General features: G+C 43.3%; 2 protein-coding genes across 2 annotated transcripts in view; one reads left to right on the top strand and one right to left on the bottom strand.

The window, feature by feature from the left end:
- LOC145361219 (scavenger receptor cysteine-rich type 1 protein M130-like) overlaps positions 1-19545 on the top strand; it is a 237407-nt gene that overhangs the window by 26224 nt on the left and 191638 nt on the right. The window lies entirely within an intron of this gene.
- The window catches only part of LOC145361198 (scavenger receptor cysteine-rich type 1 protein M130-like), a 43592-nt gene that overhangs the window by 7638 nt on the left and 16409 nt on the right, over positions 1-19545 (bottom strand). The window contains exons 2-7 of the mRNA XM_080216838.1: positions 6988-7302; positions 4089-4403; positions 3184-3498; positions 2557-2871; positions 909-1223; positions 94-409 (exon numbers count right to left, since the gene is read on the bottom strand). Of these exons, the coding sequence (XP_080072964.1) occupies positions 94-409; positions 909-1223; positions 2557-2871; positions 3184-3498; positions 4089-4403; positions 6988-7302 (1891 nt within the window). The remainder of the gene's footprint in view (positions 1-93; positions 410-908; positions 1224-2556; positions 2872-3183; positions 3499-4088; positions 4404-6987; positions 7303-19545) is intronic.

The raw sequence follows: 19545 nt of genomic DNA, 5'->3' as shown, positions 1-19545 counted from the left end.
CTCCCCCTGTTGATAAGACAAACATGTTGACTCCATGAGCTCCATCAATATTTCAAATCTCACCTGTAAGCAGAATGATTGATTGTGTCACCTGAACAAACGACCCCTGCATCTTCCCAATGATCACAGTCGTGTTGACCCCACGGGTCTGCCTGGCACTGCCAAAGGGTCGACTCGTGTGAAAGGCATTCCATCTCATCCAACCAAATCGGTCCTGATCCTACTCCGAATGAATGAGCGTAATAGTCGATGGAAACGAGTGTGCCGCAATCTAACTGTTTACAGATCACTGCTGCATCATGTGGATCCAGATTTTCCGAGCAAACTGTTCCCCATGTCCCATGATAGAGCACCTCCACTCTCCCCTCACAGCGATGTGTTCCCTTCACCAAACGCAGCTCTTTGTGCGCTGTCAATGAGATATGAAATATTCAGTTGATTCAATTATCAATTCTGTATTCAGAGTGCAATGTATAATATATGTTGTGCCAGTGGAACTCATGGTTTACCGGTACTATTTTACAACATTCACAGGGGAAAAAAAATACACAATTGAAATCAAACGATATAACCACAAGTAAGCAACATTGAATTTCAATCGAAATATTTGTGTGTTGGAGAAAAAGAGGAACTTTTTGTGCTAATTAGAGAGAGTTTGGTAAGTAGATCTCTGGATACATGTGACATTAAGGGTTAAAAATGCACTGACATAGGAAATGAATGACAAAGAGACAGAAGGGAACACATCAAAACAGACTGGACCACTCATTTGTCAATATTTCAGTCCAGAACAAATAACACAAACAGGATTTGACCGAATGAGCTTCGTAACCGCTGTTCACCTGCTATTCAGGAATATATCTTACTTATGAAGCTTCATTAATAACTGAAGAAAATGGGATCGTTACCAGAGCACATGATGTTCACATCTTCTTTATGATTACAGTCGTGATTACCCCACAATGCATGGGGACAGTCCCAGAGAAATGATTCATTCCCAGAACATTGCAACTCATTCAACCAAATTGGGTCTGTGTCTGGTCCAGTCGAAGTAGGAAGAGGAAGCCGCAATGCATTTCCACAGCCCAACTGTTTGCAAACCACATCCGCATCTTTCAGATCCCAGGAATCATCACAAACTGAGCCCCAGATCCCATTGTGATAGATCTCCAATCTCCCAGCACATCGGCTTTCACCATCAGAGAGCCTTAACTGCCTGTGTCCTAATAGAAAATATACAGTGTCATGTTATACTTTCAATATGTTAACCTCATTGCTAAATTGAAACTACTGGATAATATAGATCTAAATGAGAACCTATATGTTAGGTGGTGTTGGCAGTTAAATGAATCTATACAGTAGGACACCTGTTCCATCTTACACAAAATAAGAAAAGTCGTGTATAAATATATATTTCAGATATTCCTAACAACCTCTCTAACGTTTTAGGGATTGTATCTAACCCATTCTCAGTGGTATTCTTTGCTTTCACATTTAAGAGTGTAATTCTGTTAATTAGCTGTTCCACAAACAATGTTTTAAGCAGCTATTTACACTTGTTTTTCAGTATTTTTTTTGCCATGCATATTTCAACAGGTTTCTGTAGCTCACACTTATGTATTGGACTAATCAGAAAATGCTGCAAATATCAAATAGCTGAGCAGCATCTGAGGGCCACAAAATAGACGTAACCTTTCACATAGCGACCTGTGCTGGAAATTGCTGCTAAAATCTCCAGAAGTCCCCTTGTTTACTCAATAAATTCAACTTCATAAATATCTAAAAACGTGAATGCAATCAAAACATTTCTAAATAATCGTGCACCTTCCAGTTCAGCAGCAGGGACCCACCACTCGTACAGACCTGAACTCACTCCCACCCGCTCCCCTCCTACACCACCACCAGCCCTGACTCTTTGATCTTCATCGGATTCTCTTCAGTCAATGAAAAAAGCTTCAAAATATCATGGTCATTTTCAAAGACATCATTTCCCTCCACCACTGATCCTGCCCCAACAGATCAAGCCCACCAGCCCAAGCTGGTAACCATGATAACCAGCGCCAATGAATCCACTTAAGGGTTTCGATTTCCGTCACATCTGATACTTCTGTTTTGCAGCAAACCTTTCTACATCCTTGTTTAATGGTCATGATATTAACGAAAGGGATACAGTATTGGAATTCCAGCTTCAAACCTCCACCCCCTCTCTGCTTTCTCCTTGTCTGTTGAAACCCACTCCTCTGATCAATACATTAGTCCCTCTTGCCGATCTTAACTTTATTTTTGTTGGTCTCAATTTACCGCCGGAAATTACCCAGAAATGAGCAAAATTGTTTAATGTGTGAAAATAGTTCAAACGAACTATGAGTTCACCCCCCCACGCCCCCCACGCTCCCCCCCCCCCCACCTCCGATGACGTCCTGTTCTGCATACCCGCGTCATTGTCAAACATCTCATCTACGTTCTCCCCAGGGAAAAAAAAAGAATTATATTCCCCGTTGACCAAGATTATATTTTTCCCTTTTTCGGTTCTGGAAAAGTGATCTGTTTATTCACCTGAGCACAGAACCCCTACGCCGATGCTGTCACTTCGACGCGGGTTCAATGAGAATCTGCTGCACTTCCGGAGATGCGATTCGTTTCCTTCACACTGGACATCATTCACCCACACAGGCCCTTCACCCTCTCCGTACTTTGAATTGTTATAGGCGGTTACCGCTTCGCCGCAGCCCAGCTGTCTACAGGTCACATTAGCGTCATTCAGATCCCAGAGGCTGTCCTGCACTCTGCCCCAGCTGTGGTTGTAGTAAATCTCCACTCGCCCATCACACCGACCTCCCCCACTCATCAATCTCAGTGACCAGTTTTCATCTAGGGATATAAAGACATGGAGAACGGTGGTTACAGTGCAGCAAATTATATCAAATTGATATTACCTCCCACCAGAGCAGCTCCCCCGGTGCAGAGGTGAAGGATGTGATGAGAGGCTGCTGAGTACAGTCAGACAGGAGGCTGAACACCCAGCGTGGCTGCTCTGAATCTGAAGCAAATACATTGATAGACAGAGGGATATAATATGTTTATGGAATTCGAGGATGGGCCAACATTTGGGAGGTCAAATATAGAAATATCCTCTTTAATCCCAGCACCACTTGTTTCCATTATCTTGATTTAGGGACTCACCCGTGCAGATGACACTGACGTCATTTCCATGTGAGCAGTTAAGCTCTCCCACGGATGAAACCGGACACTCCCACAACCAGGATTCATTCCCCTGGCAGTTGTAGTTCTCCTTCCATATTGTCCCATTTCCTTTCCCAAAGGCTGCTCCTCTCAGGATTTTCTCTACCACTCCACACTGAATATGCTCACAGACCACACTGGCGTCTTCTAAATCAAAGTAAACATCACAGAGCGTCCCCCTGCGCTCTCCATGCGGCACTTCCACCCGGCCGGAGCACCTGTCCTTTCCACCAACCAATCTCGGCCCATGGTTTTCTGTTTCAGGAACAAGCAAAGACCCAAATAATTTATACATCGAAATTTGCAGAACACACGCCAGTTTATTTTTGTTAACGGGAATACACACTTCATACTGGCATTCACAATCATTGCCCAATAATCATAAAAGATCACATCGAACTAATTAATATAATTTGTGATGCTTTTGGGAAGGTGCTTTAACCCAAACAGAGCAGTCCATGCTGAAGAGAAAAGCTAATGTGTCATTGGCAGAATACAATGTTTTTGGGCCAGATCCAGTATATATTTTAAATAAAACGCACTGTGTTTAAGCATTGCATTATGATGCGATTATTAAAAAATCTATACCTTCTGGAGCAATAAGCTGACCATAAAATGGTAAGTACACCTCCAAAATTAGACGGGATCTCGGACAGGCTAATTCAGGAAATAAACGTCTTTCGAAAAATTACTGTATTATTCTGGAGGTTCTGTTCACCATTGACACGTTATCCATGCTTTGAAATCTCCTCTAGACATCACTACATTTTTTTTCCACCTGAACAGCTGGATGTAAATCGTACCCGTGCAATGCCTTTACTGGGTTCATTCAAGTCTGCACTCACCGGAACAGATCACACTGACGTCGTTCCTGTGGGTGCACTCGGACCGATTTACACGAACAAGGGGACAGTCTCTCAGGCTTGTCTCGCTGCCATCACATTCAAATCTATCGTTCCATATAAGTCCAGCGCCCTCCCCAAAATAAGCCTCTCTTCGAATGGAAACGGCCACTCCACACTGCAGCTCAGCACAGATCACTGTGGCGGTATTCCAATCCAAGTCACGGTCACACACTGTACCAGATTCTCTATCGTTATGGATCTCCAATCTGCCGGAACATGGGACAGCTCCGGATGCTAGTTTTGGAAATCTGTGAGCTGAACAACATCAAAACATAAAAAAAACTAATTATTATCAAAATATATTTACACGCGGTTAATTAGATTATATCATGATTGGTTCTGAATGTTGTTCCCCTTAGTTACCCCCTTATCTAAAAGTGGAATTGTCGAGTCAACAACGTGGGATACGACCTGGATTAAATCCTCTCTCGGTGATACTCAACGGGCTGAATGCCCTTCTTCTGCATTAAGAAGTTCTATAACTAAAGATTTTTCATCACGTTCAATAGGTGTCAACTATTTCTCTCTCCAGAAGCCGAATTCATTCTTACAGCGATTCCCCTGGAACACTCTTCCCCCAACTCCCGTTAAATTGAACCAACTGCTGGTTTATCTGAATACATTCTGAGTACAACTGCCCCCTACCGCCTGTTGACGGGAAATATCACAAAGCGCAACAAGCGGACCTGAATCAATATATCGAATTATTTACCGAGAGACGTTCTAACTGATCGGCATCAGACAAAATTCTATATTTGTTTTTCGGCGCTGAAACGTGTTGGGAATGAACGTTCTGAAAGGACTTCAACCAGAAATGAAACAGTGGATCCCGGAATGTCTAAATGGTGATTAGCAAACTGCACTCCAGCTTTATTGAGTGCCTGTGAGCACAGGTCACAAAATGTGAAGCCAGATGCAAAGCATAATCAAAAATCCTCCTGGAATTTTAGCATTTCTATTTTGACGTCTAGAGTATGAAGGGGAAGAGTTTCTGCTTCAAGTTTCAGTAACTTTCCTCAGTCTACATCTGGAATGCGACAAACAATTTAGGGAACTGCAACCTTGTAAGGATCTCCTGTTCTCGAAAGAAGTCCAGTGGGAGTGTCCCAGGCTACTGGTTACTGAGTCTAGACAACATCTCCTTCTATCAGTTTACACTGTGTGAAATCTGCCTGAAGCTGCAGCAGCTTTAAATATCAAAACAACTAATCTCCCTTCATTTTATTCTGGAGAAAGTATCGACTGCCGCACATTTTTTTGCAATACAACTTTTTGAACAAAATGATCCAGCACAATTTATGTAAATACAATAATATCTCCCGATAATGTTTCTGAAATATCTACCTGACAGATTCTAAAGGAAAACTCGCCCAGAAAAAACACGAGGAGGAATCATACAAGAACAGTTTGTATTCATCAGATTCAGGTTGTTTGAGAGAGAGAAGTTCCCAAATAGTATCAAATATTTTGAGAAGAAGATTTACATGACAGCTATTAAAACAACACGCCTGGAGAGACAGGGGATATCCAGCCCGTCCCCTCTCACACAAAATCAGGAAATGTTGGAACAATTCAGCAGCTGTGGCAGAATTAGTGACGAGGGAAGAATAGAGGGAAGTTTCCAGTCCGCATGACTCTCCTCCAGACCCTTCCCATCCTCACTCCGCTCTTGGAACACCTTCAATCTGGCCACTGATTGCTGCTCTGAAAGTAGCCGCAGTGACTGGATAAGCGCTCTATGGCCTCCGCAATCAATAGTCAGTAAATGTCAAACACATGGACCGAGACACCCGGATTTAATTCAGAGACAGCCCCAATTCTGACGGAGTGCTGAATGATCCGGACTCCCCTTAAATGTACCTCTGTACATAGCCAGCCCATCAAAGCATGCCTGAGCTTTTGACTGTGCACAGGCAAGATGGGGACACATTAGCTCGCCAGGATCTCCCTCGACCACCTCCTCCCTCCTCCTTTCCAGAAAGAATGTCCACACCCCACCCCCTTCTCCCAAATGACATCCCCCCTCCCACACCGTGGTTGCTATCAAGCCTGTCTTTGTGTCCAGTCATGTGGCTGTGTCGGTTGAGGCATTTGTAGTTTGGGGGGGGGGGGGGTGGTTCTGGAGAGTTCGAAGGGTCGGGGATAGAAATGCCTGCGAGAGTATCTCTGGAGAATCTCCAATCTCCCAGCATATTTACATCTGAGGGGAACATTTCTGGACAATAATTTGGAGTTAAGTTAAAATAGCAGAATAAATCAAACGCTGCGGATACATGCAGATAAACGATTGCTCAGCAGAAGCCTGATTGTTGCCCAGGATTTGCTCTGTGTGGCCCTGGAATGATTCATTATTTGTTGAATGGTGATCGGAACTGAATAGTGAGGAACCGGGAGCGAACAACTCCTCTCCTGAACATAGCTAACAGCAAGCGCTCAGCTCAAGGACACAGTTGTGGAAATTGTTAATCACTCTCTTTAGTCAGAAATCATAGAATACTACAGTGCAGGAAGAGGCCATTCTGCCCACCGTGTCTGCACCAACCACAATCCCACCGAGGCTCAATCCCTATATCCAAACACATTTACCCACTAATCCCTCTAACCTGTGCATTCCGGGACACTCACAGCAATTTAGAATGGTCAATCATCCTAGCCCGCACATCTTTGCACTCTCATTGCTGTGACTTTATTATAAACTTAAATCCTGGTGTTAATGTAACAACACTTCTATTTTCAGAATATTCAAATTGTTTGCCACTCTCTTTACCGTCGCAGAATACTTCATCCGCCCTTTCCCGGAGAGCAGGCTGTAGATGATGGACACATTTTTGTTTTTTACCTGAGCAAATCACGCCGGCATCAAAGATGTGCGAATATCCAGAGTCACCCCATGTCCCAGAGAGACATTCCCGCAGGGCGGTCTCGGTCCCTTCGCACTCAACATCTGTCGTCACAATGGGTCCGGATCCTTCCCCAAAGTGAGCCCCGCCTGGTGCAGAGAGCGCGGTCCCGCAGCCCAGCTCCCCACACACAACATCGGCGTCCCGCTGGTCCCAGTCACTATCATCCACAGTGCCCCACTGTCCCCTGTAGTGAATCTCCACTCTCCCAGCGCACCGACTCTGCCCATTCGCCAGTCTCAGCTTCACCGCCTCTGTAAAATACAGAAATAAACCGACAGTTATTGGCCGCCTCATGCAGCAACTCAGACAGGAATCAAGCCAAATAACGAGTGTGTTAAGGATCTCAACAAACCCTGGGATAATATGAGACAAAGATCAACGAACAACGAAATTCACAGCACAGGAACAGGCCCTTCCACCCTCCTCGCCTGTACCGACCTTACTGCCCAACTGAACTAAACACCCCTAACGTTCTGGTGGCCGTATTCCTCTATTCCCACCCTATTTATTTACTTCTCAAGACGCCTCTTAAACGTCACTGTCGTATCCGCTTCCACTCCCTCCCCTGAGACATTGCAAGTGGAAGCGGGAATATGGATTGACAGTCGGAAACAGCCGCAAATCAGTTGGAAGTTGGAAACATCATTCGGCAGCTTCAGGCAGGAGTGTCGATGAGTGCTTACTTGATTCAATCTGTACAACTCAGGGCTGTTATGGTCTGCGATCCACCATACAGCCTGGACTAATATAGTGGAATCCCAATCCTAGTATGGATTCGATATCTGCCACCAGTGTCGAACCAGGTGGTTCACCCTGCTACAACCGGCTGAAGTGGACAGTCAGGTCGTCTCCAGCCCTTCCCGGGGCTATGAGATGCGGCGAGTTTACGGCGAAACCCTCATACACCGGGGGTGGAAGGGTTTCATATTGCATTTCATTTCAGCGCTGGCTGGTAACTAGAGAAGTGAAAATTTATTTCCAAACCGCAGTCGGAAATCTTTGCCTCTCACCCTGCTCCTCGGGGACCTAATTTCTGAATTAGGGAGCAGAACTTAAACATTTACGTGAAAACATTGCAAGAACATTTTCCTTCGCAACTGACAGGCAGACATTGTACCGAATCATTGAATACAAAGATACTGAAATTGTCTCAGGGATTTATCATTCAGTTGGATGGATTAGTGCAGTAAAATATCAGATATGAACTTGGAGGGCGATTACCTGATGGATCAGCCTGGCTGTTCCCTGGTCTGCCTGAAATGAAATTTTGAAAATTAGTCTTTGCTGGAACATGAGATGAATGAAACTGCCAAAACCATAGATCACAAAATCAACACCGAGGACCTGTGTTATTCTTTCACTATATGATTTCCAAGGACTTGTTGTTAAAACGCTTTATTCAAATTACCACACCTGTGATACTATGGTCTATGAATATCCCGGCCTCATTCCATTTTGTTTGAATATAAATTTTAACCACATGTTACCATATTCCCAAACAGGGATATTTTGTGTCAGCCAAATCTCCAAGTCCACTTTAGCGTCTAGTTTGCATGATGGAATCAACAGGGCAGCGATTCCTGTCTCTGGTTGGATTGCTGAAATTTATAACTTGATCCACAGAGTAACAATGATAAAGTTACTCGAATATCTCTTCACCACCGTCCACAATACGGACAGTGCGTCATTTATTTCCAAAGCAGACAATCCTCAGGTATCCTTATTAACTCTTCACAAACAATATCACACAACTTCAACTTATGTTGTACTCATTGCCAGAATTGTGGGAAAACATTTCAATATTTACTCAAAATGTTGACAATTTCTGTGGTCCAGCTGGAATCTCTGACCCTCTTCACCCATTCCGTCTCCCTATCTCTGGCTCCACTTTTCAGCGTTCAGTAATTCTCCCACTGAATCAGTGACCCATTTCAAAAACACAGAATAAAGAAAAGTACATCACGGAAATAGACCCTTCGGTCCTTCAAGCCCCTGTCCATCATGATGTCCATTTAAGCTAAAACATCTTGTGCTATTTCCGTCCGTATCCTTCTATTTCCTCTTTATCCTTGTTCCCATCTAGATTTCTCTCAAAATGTTTCTCATGTGCCTGCTTCCATCACCTCCTCTGGCAGCGCCTTGCAGGCATGCACTACTTTCTGAGCTTTTCTCACACATCTTACTTTAAATTTCCCCTCTCACCTTAAACCTGTGGCCCCTTTTCTTCCTGCAACAGATCACTAATGACACCAAAAACAATGAAATAGAAGGCGCTGGTCAGCAGCCTCATTTGCTAAAAAAAAACAGCCATCACCTGAATCATTAGTGTCCCATGTAGATGATACACAACAACAAATGGCCAAGACTCATTCGCCAGTTCATTCCAAACCCGCGATTTCTACCACCTAGAAATACAAGGACAGACCTACAGCAATACCCTGAATTGTTCATTCCCTTCTAAGTCGGTCAACATGCTGTGTTCGGACGATATCGGTGTTGCTTCGTTTTCGTGAGCGCTAAATCCCTAATCTCACTATGCCTGCACCAGTGCATCATTTACTGCAGCCAAGCAGCAACAAAAATAGTTAGGAATCAATTTCTGAAGACATCTGGGTACAGATAATAAATGCTGCCATTGCCAGGGACACTGACTTCACAAGAAGTAGCATAATAATAAAAAAAATGCAAGGCCGTGGTTGAATGTGGAATATTAACTTTATTTGGAAGAGATATAGGGACATGGGAAGTTTGGTACTGTAAAATGTAGGCCCATTTAAAGATCACAAAACACCATTAGCACAAAGCAGAAAGGCGGCAAATATGTCTCTCCAGGACTGAGTATTCGATCTGTTAATCATGTTTTATCTTAAACTATGAGACACAACAAGTAACAAAGAAATGTCAGTATTACAAGTGGAATTAATTACAAAACATCATATTTGTAGTTCAAAACCACCGTTAAACACTGGAACCGTTGAGCTGACAGCAGGAAGGACAGATTAGGAGTCGCTAGTGGAACCGTGACTTTGAAATGTACGGCCAAATTAACACTTGTCTAATATAAGATATTAGTTTTAGAATATAAGCGGACACTTATCAAATTTTTTCTGGACAGTCTTATTTTTACCTCTGGTGTCTGAAAAAGGTTTGAAAACATTTTACAAGGAACTGTTGGCGACGCGAATTTAGAATGAGAAACGGGTTTTCATTGCTCATTATAAGAAACAGAAAGCTCAATGGATATTGAGAGTACCTGGGAAGAGGCTGACAAGTATCCAGTGATTGAGACACAAAGCTGATGTTAATGTCTAGTTTAGGAAGTTTTGTTTTGATTTCTAAAGATCATTTTTTTTTCCAAATAGCAACCAGAAATGTTGCTGCTGCCAATTCGCGGAAGAAGTCGGATTTTTCAAATCCCTATTATTTCGCTGGTACCACTGATATTGTGTAGATTGCTTAATCTGCCGGTTAAAGCAATGTTTGTCCCACTTAGATTTAATGTTAAATTTTCAGTATTTACTTCCGTGTCCACTACTCCAAATCAAAATAATTTGTTTAACAGATGACAGCTCATTGTACCACAGGACGAGCATACAGCTCTTCAATTGAGAAATATCTATCCCAAATCTGTGTACGCATTCTATTGATAGTAACTAGAACTGTTACTGGGATTCTGCAAGCAGTTAATTCACGGAGATTCCATTGGGCAATCTATGCTATTCTAACAGTGGCGGCGATCTACACCCAGACTGCGCTGTTCAGCGAGAATTTCAATTCATGTCTGTTCCATCTGTACGACAGACCCAGGGGAGTATTTAATTCTATCTGCCGACGTATCTGAGTTTCATTCAGTGGTAAATCTAATTTTCTCATTCACTTGCTGTTCTTTTAGGAGACTAATGAACTGAAAATGCAACTTTCATCAAATTACATTATTTTCTACAAGTAAACGATTTCAATATTCACTTCATAACTGCGAGCTAACTGGTGATTCATGTCAAATTTTAATGAGATGAGTTTATTGAGCTTAGGATTTACATTGCAACACAACATTTGTTCTGCTTTCTTTTATAAGACATGCTTTTTCAAGCAACTGCAAAGTCCAAACACTATTTTTTAAGATTTTATTTCGTGGACTCCCCGTCCTTTCCTGTGTGAAGTGTTTGATAACAGTAATGGGGCGCTTCTCTATCAGTTAATCAGCATTTTCAGTGGCATTCGGATTAATGAATATAACCAAAGAGGCACCTTGGGAACCGAGCGAAAAGGAACCAACTGAACAAATTAAATGGAACAAAACTACTTGGCCTATCGAAGGAGGTGAAAGAACAGGTCTCGATCTGCCACAGAAAACGGCATGAATCACTGCATAGTAATATTAAGTTAACGCATTCTGGTAATATTCCGGTAGGAGATATGAGGCAATTGAGCAAGAAACGTCACAACGCAAATCACGCATATTTTGCAAATTACATTATGAACATAACAAGATAAGTATTTTCTTCATATTCATGAAATTAATCATTGACAGTATAAATTGCAATTCATATTAACGTGTTAAAATGCATTATTCGCAGACCTAGCCCAACACTCTGAGGCTGAAGCACCTATTTTAAATGATTTGTCTGTTTTCTGTCGACACGGGTTCAGACGGAAAATATACTGAGAAATATCAAGAGAAATATGTGTGCACGGTCCTCGCTAAACAGCCTGCATTTTTAAACACAGTGAGTTGGCTTCGACTCAAACTACTTTTCAGCAGATTCTAACAGCGACTGCTCTCATTTGTACCAACACAAATCAAGTAATCCGAATAGAGGTTTTACAGGAATATGTTGTCCATGCACAAGCGCGGCATTTCCATTCAATTTTTTATTTAACTCTCAGTTTCCGGCAAATCTTGGCCGAGAAATTAAAACATGCATTTATCAGATGTTCGATATTCTAAATGCATTTGAAAGGAAATAAGTTAGAAAGAAACAGGAAATCTAAATTATGCACCAACTGAAACGTCTGCTACTTAAATTCCCAATTCCAATACGCACTGCATAACAATGAAGGAAACATTTGAAAAGATTAAAGCTTTTCCCATAAGCGGAGCGGAGAATCCAAAATACTTCTAAAAAACACATATAATTCTCCAGATTGAGATTTGACAGTCCATTTTGATTTCCAACTCCAATTTGTTTATTCTGCACAAGAATGTCAGGTAGATGAAGATTAAATACAACTTCTGTTGGGCACTTGTGGCCTCAGAGCAATATTTGGCCAATGTGTTAGGCCCCTAGGCCCAAAGCGACTGTGCCGAGTGGAATAAAATCAATTCAGTCTAACCCCACTAGCCTGTTCTTGGCTTCTTTGTGCGGTACAATACTTCAAACGCACAAGCAAGTATATTTTCAATGTGCTGAGCACTTTTTCATCCTCCAGCTTTTCAGATACTGAACTCGCCTCCTCTCATTGTAAATTGATGTACATTAATATTCCATTAACTCCAGATGGCACATTATTCAAATCATCAACTTTCTTTTACATCTGTCACCAACATTTTCATTACGAAATCTCTCTCTATATATACATATATAATATAGAAACACATATACACTTGCTAAAATTTTATGTCAGTGAATTCTCAACAGACATCGGGATACTTTCAATCAATAATAACTCACAGTTGAGAAGCTGCAATGCAACTAGAGTCAGGAATGAGCGCAGCATCGTCCCGACTGTCGGTTACTGCGATCAGACTTGACTATTCACCGAGTTTTGTACACCGGTACCGGGCTGGCCTTCCAACACTTTCTAAAACACCGAACGCTGCAGGGATGAATTCTTTGTTCAGAAAATAATATTTCCTCCCATCTGGTTAATTAATGCTCCCAACTGTGAAATGTAAATTGCCGTTTGATAAAAGATACCAATGACAGTTATATCCACCTCCTTCCCCTGTGCGGCTAATGAGGCCTACATTTTTGATAAGAAAGTGAGTCACTCACCCAGCATCGGATCTTCGAATCATCATATCTTACAGCACAGACACAGGCGAGTGAAGGGAATGTATATGGGAAATGTTTGCAAATCATATTCGGCCTCCACTGGATTATGTACATTTTTTGCACTGTTTTACCACTTTTTTCAAAGAACAATTTCCGAGGAACAGTTGAAGGCCGTGGAGAGGATAAGAGTTAAAATTCCCAGGTTAATTCCAGGGGAAATCGACTGCTGTGATGTGGAGAAAATGCATAAACTGCATGTCAGATCCAATCACTTTCCTCAAGAAATCTGTGAGTGAGTGTTCTCACCAACAAGTCCAATCCAACCGGCTGTTTAAGAATCCTACAGAGTCCGAATACAGCCTGTATTCACAACCTGATTTTCACATTTTCACAAGGGTAAAGTGCAGACATTTCACTCCAGCAGCAACTCAAGCAAGAAGTTCAAATCTTTAACATCTGGAATTTTAAAAACATGTGTTTTTTTTTCCCCCGAGTGGAAACATACCTTTTGCTCCTTCCTCTGAGAACAACCTCCAAAGTTTTTACTGTCTTCTATTTGGAGAACAATATTCTCGAAAGGCAGAAAGCCCAATTTATGAATGTTTTTAAAATGTAACATCTCTATCCGGAAATCTTAGGTGAAATGTTTCTGTTAAAAGACTGTTATTCTCTATTTGAAATTAATTACGTTTTGAACATACTTTCGAAGCACCATTACATATCTGAGCGAGTTTGCTGCCTCCGCCCAGTTTGGTTTGACAGAGTTCGGAGGGGCTGTGCCGCACAGAAATGTTTCTTATTTGTTGTACAAATGTAGTTTTATTTTCATGATCAACTTGAGAGTCATTTGAGTGAATGTCTTTACAGAGCCGCGTTTAGAGAAGGGAAGCCCACAAACATATTTGTTCCATACAGGAAGAAATGATTCCTGAGAAGCTGAACAATTGGTATTGAGTTATACTCTGTGTCATCCCGAAGCAGCTCACTGTCTGCGCAGCCTCAGAACACTCGCTGCGCGTTTTCCTGTGTTGCTGAACCGACAGGAAGCACCTGGCCTTGTGGTCAGGTCTCTGCTCGCATGTTCGTCGCTGCTGCACTTTAACGTTGGCAGATTGCAATTGAACTTGATTGGGATAGTGAACAGGGACATGTAAAACTTCAAGTACATTCAGAATGGCATTTATAAAGGTTCTTATTTATCCATTGACTCCAGGAATTGAATGACGCTAAATTTCACTTGTGTTCAATAACATTGATATCAATGGTGTGAGATTAAAACGATTGCCTGGGCTGTATAAACCAACAGAAAACACATAGGCATTTGCCTCGGAAGTTGCAGTGGGTATACCATTCAGCTCCATATCTATTATCTCTCACTGCTTCCCCCGTGAACACAGCAGGCCAGGTGCACAGGTTCACTATGGAACTGAGATGAGAGCAGATCAGATCTTGGGATAATGGGTACAGCTCCTCCTTTAGTTGCAAAATATCATTGCTGTTTTTGGTCAGTTTTAATGTGTTTCAGTTCTCAAACATGTGTCCAATCTGTGAAATGATAAACAATAAACACGTGATGACTTCCACATTGGTCATTTAGTTTGCTCGGCATCCATGACTTCCTTTATTACTGAGTGGGCAGGTTAAGCACTGTAGCCACTTTGTGAAGCGATAAATTCTTAATCGAGTACTGGATGGCATGGAAATAAAAGCTTTGGAGATTTTTGTGTTATCAAGGGCGGAGACTCATTATTCTACCACGAACAGATTATTAAGAAGTACTACATGTATGGAGTCAATTTATGGAGGTTGAATTAGCAAGCATTGGTTGTTCTTTAATACCATTAGCATTCATCTTTCCATTTGGCTTTATGGGAATGTGTGTGTGTGTGTGTGTGTGTGTGTGGGGGGGGGGGGGGGGGGTGTGGGTGGGTGTGGGTGTGGGTGTGTGTGTGTGGGTGTGTGTGTTGGGGTTAGGCGCTGGGGTGATTTGCTTGATTATGGATGACACCAAGGCTGGATGAAATGTTAGTAGCGAAGAAACTGGTCTTAGTTTGAATGAAGACGCAGCCGAGCTGGCAAAATGGGCAGATCGGTGACAGATTGAACCCCGAGAAGGGCGAGCTGATGCATTTTGAAAGGCTTTTGAAGGCAAGGACGTACTCAACGAATTGCAAAACACAAGGAAGGTTCTGGCCTGCTCCACAGGTCCTGAAAGGCAGTAGAACACTTGAATAGAAGAGTAAAAAATGCATATGGCAAACTTGTCATCATCGGACTTGCACAGATTATTAATGAGGGAGGTTATATTAGAGCTGCACAAGACTTTGTATCGACTCAGGTAACAACTGTGTGCAGTTCAGGTCACCACACTATGGGTAGGATTGGAAATTAAAAAAAAATACAGATAGGATTCACCAGGAGCATTTGACCAATGAAGGGAGGACAGTTCGCCGCTCATTGTTTTTGTTAGAACGGAGAAGGAGAAGGGGGGACCTGATTGAGGTGCACAAGGTTATGAGGTGTATAGAACATAGAACATAGAACATTACAGCGCAGAACAGGCCCTTCGGCCCACGATGTTGCGCCGACCAGTTACAAAAACAATGACCCACTAGCCTATACCAATCCCTTTTCGTCCATAAACCTATCCAGAGATCTCTTAAACGCCCCCAAACTAGACGCATTTACAACTGCAGCAGGCAGGGCATTCCAATCCCTCACCACCCGCTGGGTAAAGAACCTACCCCTGACATCCGTCCTGTAGCTACCCCCCCTTAATTTAAAGCCATGCCCCCTCGTGCTAGCTTTCTCCATCCGAGGAAAAAGGCTATCACTATCCACCCTATCTAAACCTCTAATCATCTTATATGTTTCAATAAGATCCCCTCTTAGCCGCCTTCTTTCCAACCTCCCCACCATACCAGGCAACATCCTAGTAAACCTCCTCTGCACCCTCTCCAACGCCTCCACATCCTTCTTGTAATAATTGTATGTTCATGTGGAAGCGACTGTTCCCCCCAGTTGAATGGTAAAGAATGAGAGGGCACAGTATCTAAGTTGAGGAACTGAGAGGGGTGGGGTTGGGGTCATTCAGAGGGTACTGACAGTCCAGAATGCAGTGCCTTGGAGAATGAAGAGATAGGAAACCTCATAATTACCAAAAGCTACGTGGATGAGCTCCTGAAAGATCAAATAATGCAAGATTCTGGGCCAAGTGCTGGGAAGTGTGATTAATGTAGTTTTGTTGTTGCAGACACAAATGGCCACAGGGTCTCTTCCGTACTGTGTGATATTCTGACGCCTTGACACTGAGCCAGTCATTGGTGCTGGCTCAGTTTGTCAGTGCTCATTGGTTTATCTTGCTGTACAAGCAGATTTGTCCAATGTCTGTTGATCGATGCACAGTTCGATCATTCTGTCTGGGCGATTTGATTTGTGGGGCAGACAATGCTCACTGCCAGAGAGGTGCATGATGTATCGCCCGGGTATTACTGTACAGGGGAAGTGGCTGTTTACAATAAGTGGCAAGGATGTTTCGAGCTGTTGGATAAATATTGATAGCAACCAACTTATAACTGAAACATGTTATAGTTTCCTGCTTCTGAATCATCAGAGTGAAGTTCCTGAGACTGACGACAAAAATCACAAATCATGTTTTGTGTTCCTTCTGTTGTTTGAGATTCAGTGTCACAGCCCTGGTTTGGTTCACTCTGTCCTTTCAGATTCAGTGTCACATGCCTGGCTGGGTTCACTGTGTCCTTTCAGATTCAGTGTCACAGGCCTGGCTGGGTTCACTGTGTCCTCTCAGATTCAGTGTCACAGGCCTGGCTGGGTTCACTGTGTCCTTTCAGATTCAGTGTCACAGGCCTGGCTGGGTTCACTGTGTCCTTTCAGATTCAGTGTCACAGGCCTGGCTGGGTTCACTCTGTCCTTTCAGATTCAGTGTCACAGGCCTGGCTGGGTTCACTCTGTCCTTTCAGATTCAGTGTCACAGGCCTGGCTGGGTTCACTCTATCCTTTCAGATTCAGTGTCACAGTCCTGGCTGGGTTCACTGTGTCCTTTCAGATTCAGTGTCACAGGCCTGGCTGGGTTCACTCTGTCCTTTCAGATTCAGTGTCACAGGGCTGCCTGGTTTCGCTCTGTCCTTTGAGAATCACTGTCATAGGTCTCACTGGGATTCCTTGTCAGACACTTGGCCAGGTACACTCTGTCCTTTGAAAATCGGTGCCGCAGGCCTGGCTTTTCTCCAATTGTTCTGTGAAATTTAGTGTCAAAGAACTGGCAAGATCCAATTTGTCCTTTCAGATTCAGTGCCACAGGACTGGCTGATTCACTCTGACATTTTAGACTCAGGGTCACGGAGCTGGCTGGATTCACTTTGTTCTTTGAGATTCACTGTCAGAGGGATGGCAGGGTACCCTGTGTCCTTTGATAGTCTGTGCCGGAGGCCTGGCTGGGTAAACTGTTTCCTTTGAGATTCAGTGTCACGGGGCTGGCCATTTTCACTGTATCCTTTGAATTTCAGTGTCACAGGCCTGGTTGAGATCACAGAATCTTTTCATATTCAGGGTCATCGGCATGGCTGAGTTCACTGTGTCCTTTGAGATTCACTGTCAAATTCCGGGCTGGTTTCACACTGCCCATTTGTGATTCAGTGTCACAGGCCTGTCTGGCTTCACTGGTTCCTTTGAGATTCAGTGCCTCAGACCTTTCTGGGTTCACTGTGTCCTTTCGATTCAGCGTCACAGGCCGGGCTATGTTCACTGTGTCATAGAATCATCGAGTTAAGGAGATTAACAGCACGGAAACAGTCCCCTTGGCCCAAAGTGTCCACTCCAACCTTTCTTTTAAAATCCTTCAGATTATTGTGAGACACCAGTTGGTGTACAGGCAGTTCCCTGAGAGAGAGAGAGAGAGAGAGAGAGAGAGAGAGAGAGAGAGAGAGAGAGAGAGTCAGAGACAGAGAAAGAGACAGAGACAGAGAGACAGAGAGAAGGCCGAGAGTCACCCGCCAGTGCACAGACACCAGTCTGAAAGAGAGAGAGAACTGAGAGTCACAAGTCCGTGCACAGACATCTCCCTGGAGAGACGACTGAGAGACACCGGCATTGCACAGATATCACCCCGAGAGAGAGAGAGAGAGGACTGAGCGATACCAGCCCAAACACAGACATTCCATGATAGAGAGGGGACTGAGAGACACCAGTGTGTTCAGAGGAATCTCCTTGAGAGCAAGGTCTGAGAAACAGCAGTCAGTTCACAGCTGCCCCACTGAAAGGGAGAGAGGAGACCAGGAAACCCCAACCAGCGTCCAAATATTTGCCTGGCAGAGAGAAAGAGGACGGGGGATCAACCGTCAGTGCACAGGTGCCTCCGAGAGAAAGAGAGAGAGAGAATTGTGAGACACCAGTCAGTGTACAGATATTCTCCTTGGAAAGAGAGAGAGAGAGAGAGAGACAGACAGAGACAGAGACAGAGAGAGAGGACGAAGAGATACATCTCAGTGTACAGATATTTCCCTGAGAAAGGGAAGGGACTGAGAGACATCACAAAATGCACAGATATATCCCTGAGCGAGAGAGACAAGAAGACATCAGTCATTGCACAAATACCTCCCCGGTGGAGCGAAAGGACCCTGAGAGACGAAACTCAGAGTGGTTTACCACATGGAAACAGGTCTTTCAGGTCAATTTGTCCATGCTGCCTTTTTTTAAACCGATAAATGCGTCTCAATTGGCCGCATTTGGCCCATATCCCTCTGACCCATTTACCCATGTAAATGTGTAAATGGTTCTTAGTAGACAAAATTGAACCCCGTCTTCTCCTATTACCTCTAGCAGTTGTTCCAGACACTCACCACCCTCTGTGTGAAAACAAAAATGTCCCTCTGGATACTTTTGTATCTCTCCCCTCTCACCTTAAACCTAGACCTCTAGTTTTAGACTCCCCTACATTTGGGAAGAGATGTTGACCATGCACATGATCTGTGCCCCTCGTTATTTTATCGACTTCTTTAAGTTCACCCCTCAGTCTTCTACACTGCTGACAGAAGAGTCTCAGTCTACCCAAACTCTCCGTATAACTCAAACCATCACGCCCTGGTCGAATCCTGGTAAATCTCCTGTGCATTCTTTCTAGTTTAATCATATTATTCCTATAAAAGAGTGACCAGAGCTGCACATATTATTCCAAATTTGGACATGCAGATGTCTTGTATCACTTCAACAAGATGTCCCAACGTGTATCCTTTGAGATTCAGTGTCACAGAACTGGCTGATTCACTCTGTCATTTTAGATTCACTGTCATGGAGCTAGCTGGATTCACTTTGTTTTTGTTTTTGAGATTCAGTTTCAGAGGTATAGCTGGGTTCCCTGTTTCCTTTGAGATTCAGTGTCACAGGTCTCGCTAGGGTCACTCTGTCTTTTCAGATTCAGTCTCACAGGTCTCGCTTCCACCTATTATTTGAGATTTAGTGTCACACATCTGGTTGAATTCA

This window comes from Carcharhinus amblyrhynchos, chromosome 34 (genome assembly GCF_965287045.1).
Source record: "Carcharhinus amblyrhynchos chromosome 34, sCarAmb.v2.hapA, whole genome shotgun sequence".
Lineage (NCBI taxonomy): Eukaryota > Metazoa > Chordata > Chondrichthyes > Carcharhiniformes > Carcharhinidae > Carcharhinus > Carcharhinus amblyrhynchos.
Note: the sequence above shows the minus strand (reverse complement) of the source record. Positions and strands in the feature narration are given on the sequence as shown.